Genomic DNA, 9,685 nt, shown 5'->3' with positions numbered 1-9,685 from the left:
ACTGAGTTCTATGAACAAAGGCAGAGGTACATGGAAAATAGGGATTTAATTGTGCCTCTACTTGGGTGAAAACACATGACAGAGAGAGAAAAACATTCTTCAATATGCGTGGATACTTTTAGGAGGTAGCTTTATGACTCAGCCAAGGAGAGAGGGAGAAAAATGTCTTTGGTCAACTACCTGTTAATGTTGTGAATCTTTAGACATCTGTTTTATAATAAGCTGAAACCACTTATTTACAGAAGTTTTGTACACAACTACACATAGTAAAAGCGGGATACTGGGGTCTAGTCTCCTCTATTCCATCTCTGACTCTGCCACGGATTGCTGATTTGGGAAAGTAATGTACTCTGTGCCTCAGTTTACCGCATGTGAAATACAATATAAAACACTTCATCAGATGCATACCGTGGAAACTGCAGAAGACATTATATACACACAGAGACCATGAAACAATACCTCCTCCCACCCCACTGTCCTGCTGGTAATAGGTTATCTAAAGTGATCATCAAGTTGGGCCACTTCCAGCACAAATCCAGGTTTTCTCACCCTCCCCCCCCCCCACCCAAACTCACTCTCCTGCTGGTAATAGCCCATCCAAAGTGACCACTCTCTTCACAATGTGTATGATAATCAAGGTGGGCCATTTCCTGCATAAATCCAGGTTCTCTCACTCCCTCACCCCCCTCCAAAAACCACACACACAAACTCACTCTCCTGCTGGTAATAGCTTATCCAAAGTGACCACTCTCCCTACAATGTGCAAGATAATCAAGGTGGGCCATTTCCAGCACAAATCCAGGTTTTCTCACCCCCCCCCCCACCCCCATACACACACAATCTCACTCTCCTGCTGGTAATAGCTTATCTAAAGTGATCATCAAGTTGGGCCATTTCCAGCACAAATCCAGGTTTTTTCACCCTCCGTCCCCCCACAAACAAACTCACTCTCCTGCTGGTAATAGCCCATCCAAAGTGACCACTCTCTTCACAATGTGTATGATAACCAAGGTGGGCCATTTCCTGCACAAATCCAGTTTCTCTCACCCTCTCACCCCCCTCCAAAAACCACACACACAAACTCACTCTCCTGCTGGTAATAGCTTATCCAAAGTGACCACTCTCCTTACAATGTGCATGATAATCAAGGTGGGCCATTTCCAGCACAAATCCAGGTTTTCTCACCCCTCACCCCCCCACACACAAACTCACTCTCCTGCTGGCAATAGCTCATCCAAACTGACCACTCTCCAAGTTTAAATCCAAGTTTAACCAGAACGTTCGGGGGGGGGGTAGGAAAAAAACAAGGGGAAATAGGCTACCTTGCATAATGACTTAGCCATTCCCAGTCTCTATTTAAGCCTAAATTAATAGTATCCAATTTGCAAATGAATTCCAATTCAGCAGTTTCTTGCTGGAGTCTGGATTTGAAGTTTTTTTGTTGTAAGATAGCGACCTTCGTGTCTGTGATTGCGTGACCAGAGAGATTGAAGTGTTCTCCGACTGGTTTATGAATGTTATAATTCTTGACATCTGATTTGTGTCCATTTATTCTTTTACGTAGAGACTGTCCAGTTTGACCAATGTAAATGGCAGAGGGGCATTGCTGGCACATGATGGCATATATCACATTGGTGGATGTGCAGGTGAACGAGCCTCTGATAGTGTGGCTGATGTTATGAGGCCCTGTGATGGTGTCCCCTGAATAGATATGTGAGCACAGTTGGCAACGGGCTTTGTTGCAAGGATAGGTTCCTGGGTTAGTGGTTCTGTTGTGTGGTATGTTGTTGTTGGTGAGTATTTGCTTCAGATTGGGGGGCTGTCTGTAGGCAAGGACTGGTCTGTCTCCCAAGATTTGTGAGAGTGTTGGGTCATCCTTCAGGATAGGTTGTAGATCCTTAATAATGCGTTGGAGGGGTTTTAGTTGGGGGCTGAAGGTGACGGCTAGTGGCGTATCTGTTATCTATTCAGGGGACACCATCACAGGGCCTAATAACATCAGCCACACTATCAGAGGCTCGTTCACCTGCACATCCACCAATGTGATATATGCCATCATGTGCCAGCAATGCCCCTCTGCCATTTACATTGGTCAAACTGGACAGTCTCTACGTAAAAGAATAAATGGACACAAATCAGATGTCAAGAATTATAACATTCATAAACCAGTCGGAGAATACTTCAATCTCTCTGGTCACGCAATCACAGACATGAAGGTCGCTATCTTGCAACAAAAAAGCATGTAGCTCAGAATACTCAGTGAGGACATAAAAATGCACATCGATATTGCCAAATGCCTTCTTGTTCATCCGGAGCAGATTGGTCAACCTGGAGATGTTTAAATAGCCTCCAAACAAGAGCTGGCAGGTCAAAAGTCAATATGCAGAAGTCAGCTTATTCCAATGACTCAGGGTATGTCTACACTACAAAATTAGGTTGATCTTATAGAAGTCGATTTTTAGAAATCGATTTTATACAGTCGATTTGTGTATGTCCACACTAAGTGCATTAAGTTGGCGGAGTGCGTCCACAGTACCGTGGCTAGCATCGACTTTTGGAGCATTGCACTGTGTGTAGATATCCCACAGTTCTCACAGTCTCTGCTGCCCATTGGAAATCTGGGTAGAGCGCCCAGTGCCTGATGGGGCAAAAACATTGTCGCGGGTGGTTTTGGGTACATGTCATCAGTCGCCCCTCCCTCCGTGAAAGCAACAGCAGATAATCGTTTTGCGCCTTTTTCCATGCAGATGCCATACTGCTGGCAGCAGACGGTGCAGTAGGACTGCTAACCGTCATTGTAATCCACTGCAACTCTGCTCTGCTGCTCTTGTTTCAATAGCAAATTTCTCCATGTTGTCTGTCATGTGCTCCCGGGTACATGTGTTCTTCCTCGGGAAATGTGTGCGGTGCTAACCATCGTCCTCCACTGCTTCTGCTGCAACTCTGCTCTCCTGCAGATACTATACTATGACAAGCATGGAGCCCGCTCAGCTCACTGCTGCTGTTGTGAGCATTGCAAACACCTCACACATTATCCTGCAGTATGTGCAGAACCTGCAAAAGCAGGCGAGGAGGCGACAACAGCATGATCACGATAGTGATGAGGACATGGACACAAACTTCTCTCAAAGCACGGTCCTTGGCAATTTGGACATCATGGTGATAATGGGGAAGGTTCATGCCATGGAACGCCGATTCTGGGGCCCAGGAAACAAGCACAGACTGGTGGGACTGCATAGTATTGCAGGTCTAGGATGATTCCCAGTGGTTGCAAAACTTTCGCATGCGTAAGGGCACTTTCATGGAACTTTGTGACTTGCTTTCCCCTGCCCTGAAGCACAAGAATACCAAGATGAGAACAGCCCTCATAGTTGAGAAGCGAGTGGTGATAGCCCTGTGGAAGCTTGCAGTGCCAGACAGCTACCGGTCAGTCGGGAAACAATTTGGAGTGGGTAAATTTACTGTGGGGGCTGCTGTGATCCAAGTAGCCAACACAATCACTGAGCTGCTGCTATCAAGGGTATTGACTCTGGAAAATGGGCAGGTCATAGTGGATGGCTTTGCTGCAATGGGATTCCCTAACTGTGGTGGGGAGATAGATGGAACCCATATCCCTATCTTGGGACCGAACCACCTTGGCAGCCAGTACATAAACCACAAGGGGTACTTTTCAATGGTGCTGCAAGCACTGGTGGATCACAAGGGATGTTTCACCGACATCAATGTGGGATGGCCAGGAAAGGCTCATGACGCTCGCATCTTCAGGAACTCTGGTTTGTTTGAACAGCTGCAGGAAGGAACATGCTTCCCAGATCAGAAAATTACCATTGGGGATGTTGAAATGCCTATAGTTACCCTTGGGGACGCAGCCTACCCCTTAATGCCATGGCTCATGAAGCCATACACAAGTACCCTGGTAGTAAGGAGCAATTCAACTATAGGCTGAGCAAGTGCAGAATGGTGGTAGAATGTGCATTTGGACATTTAAAAGCTCGCTGGTGCAGTTTACTGACTAGGTTAGACCTCAGAAAAGCCAATATTCCCTTGTTATTGCTGCTTGCTGTGTGCTCCACAATATCTGTGAGAGTAAGGAAGAGATGTTTATGGCGGAGTGGGAGGTTGAGGCAAATTGTCTGTAATCACATGCAGCCGGACACCAAGGTGATTTAGAAGAGCACAGCTGGGAAGCTTTGAAAACCAGTTTCATGACTGGCCAGGCTACGGTATGACAGTTCTGTTCATTTCTCCTTGGTGAAAACCCACCCCCTTGGTTGACTCTACTTCCCTGTAAACCAAACGACCTCCCCGCTTTGATCACCACTTTCAGAGGCAATAAAGTCATTATTGTTTCAAAATCATGCATTATTTATTAATTCATCAGACAAATAGGGGAAAAACTTGTAAGGTAGCCCAGGAGGGGTAGGTGAGGAGGGAAGCACCAGGTGGGGTGGTGGATGAGGGGAGGAGGGAAGGACAAGGCCACACGACAGTTCAAAACTTAATGAATGTCAGTCTTCTGTTGCTTGGGCAATCCTCTGAGGTGGAGTGGCTGGGTGCCCATAGCCTCCCTCCCGTGTTCTTGGGCATCTGGTTGAGGATGATATGGAACTTGGGGAGGAGGGCAGGAGGTTATACAGGGGCTGCAGTGATGGTCTGTGCTCCTGCTGCTTTTCCTGCAGCTCCACCAGACGCCTGAGCATGTCAGTTTGCTCCTCCATTAGACTCTGCATTGCATCCTGCCTCTTTTCATCGCACTCCTCCCTCCTCTCATTGCATCCCTTCCTCCTCATCACGTTCATTTAATGCTTTCCTAGTCTCTGCCATTGTTTGCCTCCACGCATTCTGCTGAGCTCTTTTAGTGTGGGAGGACTGCATGAGCTCTGAGAACATTTCATCACAAGTGTGTTTTTTTTTTCACCTTCTAATCTGCGCTAGCCTCTGGGACGGAGATGATAAGAAAAGCGTAGAAACATTTGCAACTGCGGGAGGAAAATAAGGGAGAGTAGTATTTAAAAAGATACATTTTAGAGAACAAAGGGGAAGACTATTTCACAGTGAATCAAGCGATTCACATTACATAGCACATGTGCTTTTGGTACAAGGTCGCATTTTGCCTCTATTACACTGAGTGCCTGCCGGTTTGGTGTGAGACATCACACATGCTCGGCTGGGCAACAGAATTTGGCTTGCAGGCAGCCATGGTAAGGCAAAGGGTTTTGGCTTCTTCAACCTTCATAACATGTGGGAACAGTTTCAAACAGCAGCACCCTCCTTTCCCATACCAAGCAAAGCCCATTGGGTTGGCCATTTAAAAGGAGGGGCTGCGGTTTTAGGGTGAGTGTGCACCACAACCCAAACCCCCCATTCTCTGGGATGATCGCTTCACCCTCCCCCCCACCCCCGGATGGCTAGTATCAGGGAAGATCCTTGTCAGCCAAACGCAAACGGCTCAGCGTGAACAGGCCTCCCCCTACTGCGTGGCTAACAGCGGGGATGATTTCTTTTCAGCCAAAGGCAAACAGCCCAGCAGGAACGGGCACCTCTGAATGTCCCCTTAAACAAATCTCCCATATTTGAACCAGGTGACCATGAATGATATCACTCTCCTGATGCTAACACAAAGAGAGAGAGAATGAATGTTTCCTGAATGCCACCAAAGCCTGGACCAATTCACTGCAATGCTTTGTTCTGCAATGATTCCAGACTAATTGCTACTGGCTTGGCGTGGTAAAAGTGTCCTCCTACCACGGAGGACGGAATAAGGCTGACCTCCCCAGAAACCTTCTGCAAAGGCTTTTAGAGTACCTCAGGAGAGCTTCTTGGAGATGTCACTGGAGGATTCCAGCTCCATCCCCAGACACATTAACAGACTTTTCTAGTAGCTTTTCTGGCCGCGAATGCATCCCAAGTCTTCAGGGCAAATTAATCATTAAACACGCTCGCTTTTAAACCCTGTATTATATTTACAAAGGTACACTCACCAGAGGTGCCTTCTCCGGCTTCATGGTCTGGGAGCCCGCCCTGGGAGGGTATTGGCTCCAGGGTGCTGAACCGTTTCTGGCTGCAGGGGAGAAGGGATTCTCCACTTGCCTGCTGTGTGCTATCCTCAACCTCCTCCTCCTCATCATTCACAAAATCCTCATCCCTGTTGAGTGAGACTCCCCCTTTGCAGGTGTCCACTAACAGTGGGGTAGTAGTAGGGGTGCTCCTTAGAATTGCATGCAGCTCATCATAGAAGCGACATGTATGGGGCTCTGGCGCAGAGCCACCATTTGCATCCTTTGTTTTTTGGTAGGCTTGCCTCAGCTCCTTAACTTTCATGCGGCACTGCTGTGTGTCCCTGTTGTAGCCTTTGTCCATCATGCCTTTGGAGATTTTGGCAACTATATCGGCATTTCGTCTTTTGGAACAGAGTTCTGCCTGCACAGATTCTTCTCCCCATACAGCGATCAGATCCAGTGTCTCCCGTTCAGTCCATGCTGGAGCTCTTTTGCAATTCTGGGACTCCATGGTCACCTGTGATGATCAGCTCGCCACACTGGCCAAACAGGAAATGAAATTCAAAAGTTCCCGGGGCTTTTCCTGTCTACCTGGCCAGTGCATCTGAGTTGAGAGTGCTGTCCAGAGCGGTCACAATGGAGCACTCTGGGATAGCTCCCGGAGGCCAACACCGTCGAATTGCATCCACACTACCCCAAATTCGACCCAGCGAGGTCTATTTTAATGCTACTCCCCTCGCCGGGGAGGAGTACAGAAATTGATTTTAAGAACCCTTTAAGTTGACAAAACAGGCTTGGTCATGTGGACAGTTGCACAGTTAAATCAACCTCACGCTGCTAAATTTGACCTAAACTCGTAGTGTAGACCGGGCTCAGACACATGTGACTGTCATGAAATACAAATCATGGAACATCAGTTGGTCTGCCAGCTCCTGGAGGAACTATGCACCAGGGAAGAGCTCACCAGGGCTACGAGCGAGGCCATATCATGTACCAAACACTGGGAATACCTATGATTGTGGTGGAAAGACTTGAGGAGAAGCAGCAGCATCCATGTGTAGAAAGGGACAGAGTAATATGCTTTGCACTAGCTGAAAAAAAATACTACAACTCTGAATCTGATAAAAATGCCAGTACATAAATATCGATTTGGGCTCACTGATGTTGAATCTGAGAAGATTTTTCTCTTTTGATGATTCACAAATCTACTTAATTTTCTTAAGCAAGCTGGAAAAGAGAAATGAATGACAAAGGAAAAAGCCAACAGCATACACTCACAGTTTAATCCCAGATGCTACCCAATTTCTTTTTTGCCCTGATCTTTGTTCTTATAGCTCAGTGCTTTATAACAAGCCTTTATAACAGTGCTTTATAACGTGTATTTTACTGACTTCTGAAACATAAGTGAAAAAGCCAAAGTTACTGTAGTAGTTGAGTGGACTTGAGCTCTGAACTGGAATAAATGTATACAGATAGTTGGCAATACACATCTGTGTTTGACAGGATTATCCAGGGCAGTGGGAGGAGCACACACATTTCCTCCCACATCATGCATGTAGATCTTCTGCTCAGATGGAATGGAACTAGTATTGTGTAGTATTCTCCTATTTTTATGGGTAAGTTTTTGGGGGAGCTCTTCAAAGGGTGAAAGGGCAGCTGGGCAGCTAGTTCAGTGGGAGCTGGGGACTCAACTCATATTTGTACCTTTGGAAAATCTCCCTGTTGATCACTTGTGCAGTAACAAAAAACAACTCCGATTTTATTCTCGGAAATGAATTATATTATTTGTGTTAATGTGTACTTTTATCCTCATGCAACTGTTATCTTCTGGATTTATTTCTATTTAAATATCCTTGTGCTTAATTACTCAATTAATTCAAAATTAGGGCCAGATTCTGCCTGGCCCTTTAATGGATGCATCTTAAATTATCTTTGTGCTCTCCTCCTTGGGGAGGAGAGCACCACGATAATTTATCCCATCCCTCCCACGTGCGTGGCCCATGAAATGGAAAACTACCATCTCTGGAGTCAAGGGAAATGCAGGCAGTGCTATCTCTTTAGTCTTGGGGAGCACACAGTGTGCTAAGGGATTGCGGATGAGGAAGTGTCACGGCTCTGCTCCCTCATGCACATGGTATCGGTTCCCCAGGCTGGTGTGGAGATGGAGCAATCTGCACTTCTTAACGGAGTGTAGCAGAATGTTTCCCCATATTTGTCCTGGGGCTGGGCAGCTCAACACTATCCCTTACTCAGTTCTAGAAATAACCAGCAGTATCTAGTACATAGTTTATAGCAGTTGTGCAGTATCTATCAGTATATCTAAACACACATTCAAAAACATTTTAAATGGGATCTTTTAGAAGATATATTTATTGTAACCTTAGTCTCTTTCCTCATCTCTCAGCCTAGGAGTTGTTTGATAAATATTATGCTGATTTACTGACCCTGAACACTGAATAAGAGTAAGTTCCGTTGCAAGGTCTTCTCTAATGTACTTTACTTTGCTGTGTTCCTTCATTTTATACAATACTCCATGTTGTTCCTTATGGTCCTTTAAGGATCTCTTCCTTGTGATCAGGAGCTGCAGTGTCTTTTATTCAGCAGAGGGGGTGTTCCAGTTGCAGGTGTAGAAGGAAACTGCTGTCAGCCCTAACACCATTACTAATAGTCTAGGCAGTTACCCATCCATGCAACTGGTCTCGCCCCCTAATATGGAGGGATCCACAGTATGGATTTTACAGAGGTTTCCCCTAATATTAAGGGTGGGGGGAATCACTTACTTGTATCCTTTCAAATGGAGGGATAGTCAAAGTTCAACCCTATTTCACTTGCTAGCCTATAACGAATAGGGCTGGAAACTTGTTTTGTTAAAAACATGAAACTAGCCTTGATACTTAGTGTCCCCAAAATGGGGTAAGAGTATGCCATCCTCAAAGCCTGACACTGATGAAAGCAAAGCAACCCTCTATCTCAGCACCATAGTGCTACTTGTGTGCCTTTGTCAGGTTGGGACACACAAGTAAAAGAAACTCCATATCCCCACCTGTCTTGCTTTCCATGCCCTAAATAATGGACAAGGAAAACCTCAGAAGTGAGAGATGGCCATTTTACTGCACCTGCTCTGCAGACGCTGCAGGTTGTTCTGATTCATTGCTGAAATCCAAGCAAAGAGCTACCGGGTGGCTGCTGCTTTTGATGCTCTTCTCAGTGATGTGGTGCCATGAAAGAGAGCCTCCTGATGAATAACATAGGCCCCAGTCCGGCAAAGCACTTAAGTACATGCAGAACTTCAAGCACACAAGTAGTCCCCTTACGAGTAAGAACATGCTTAGGACCCTGACCTAGCAAAGCACTTAATTAGGGATAAGCATTCATCTGGAAAAAGGAAGAACTGGACTGAAACTGTTCCCAAAACTATGTCCAAATCTAAACATTTTTAAGGTTCCAGGAAGTTTCCCCGACCAGCACCACAGTCACCCCATTTCCCTCTATTTATGCTACTATCTAATAGGTCTTACAAACTCCATTTCTATTTTCCTGTCTGTGAGCAAATGTTTGGGTTCATTGCTTTTGTACAGCTGAGAGTAGGCCCAGCAACTCTAGCAGTTTCTTACTTTGTGAACATTGGTACAGACTCATAAGGATCTGATTCTCCTGTCACTAACACAAACCTATGTGATACTGCA

General features: G+C 45.9%; 1 protein-coding gene across 1 annotated transcript; it reads right to left on the bottom strand.

Annotated features, from left to right (window-relative positions):
• Nucleotides 1-4,419: 4,419 nt before the first annotated feature.
• On the bottom strand, nucleotides 4,420-6,801 carry LOC142070791 (zinc finger and SCAN domain-containing protein 32-like). Its single transcript, XM_075124764.1, has 2 exons — nucleotides 5,982-6,801; nucleotides 4,420-4,979 (listed from the first exon to the last, which is right to left on the bottom strand). The coding sequence occupies exons 1-2, from the start codon at nucleotides 6,508-6,510 to the stop codon at nucleotides 4,915-4,917; spliced, it is 594 nt and encodes a 197-aa protein (XP_074980865.1). The 5' UTR covers nucleotides 6,511-6,801; the 3' UTR covers nucleotides 4,420-4,914.
• Between the last annotated feature and the right edge of the window lie 2,884 nt (nucleotides 6,802-9,685).

Source organism: Caretta caretta, chromosome 2 (assembly GCF_965140235.1).
Source record: "Caretta caretta isolate rCarCar2 chromosome 2, rCarCar1.hap1, whole genome shotgun sequence".
NCBI lineage: Eukaryota > Metazoa > Chordata > Testudines > Cheloniidae > Caretta > Caretta caretta.
Note: the sequence above shows the minus strand (reverse complement) of the source record. Positions and strands in the feature narration are given on the sequence as shown.

Bases quoted from the DNA above. Each gene is read 5' to 3' on its own strand.
- LOC142070791 (XM_075124764.1), bottom strand. From the start codon at position 6,510: ATGGAGTCCCAGAATTGCAAAAGAGCTCCAGCATGGACTGAACGGGAG. The intron at 4,980-5,981 runs GTGAGTGTACCT...TTCCTCCCGCAG, and splicing joins AGCCGGAGAAGGCACCTCTG to TTGCAAATGTTTCTACGCTT.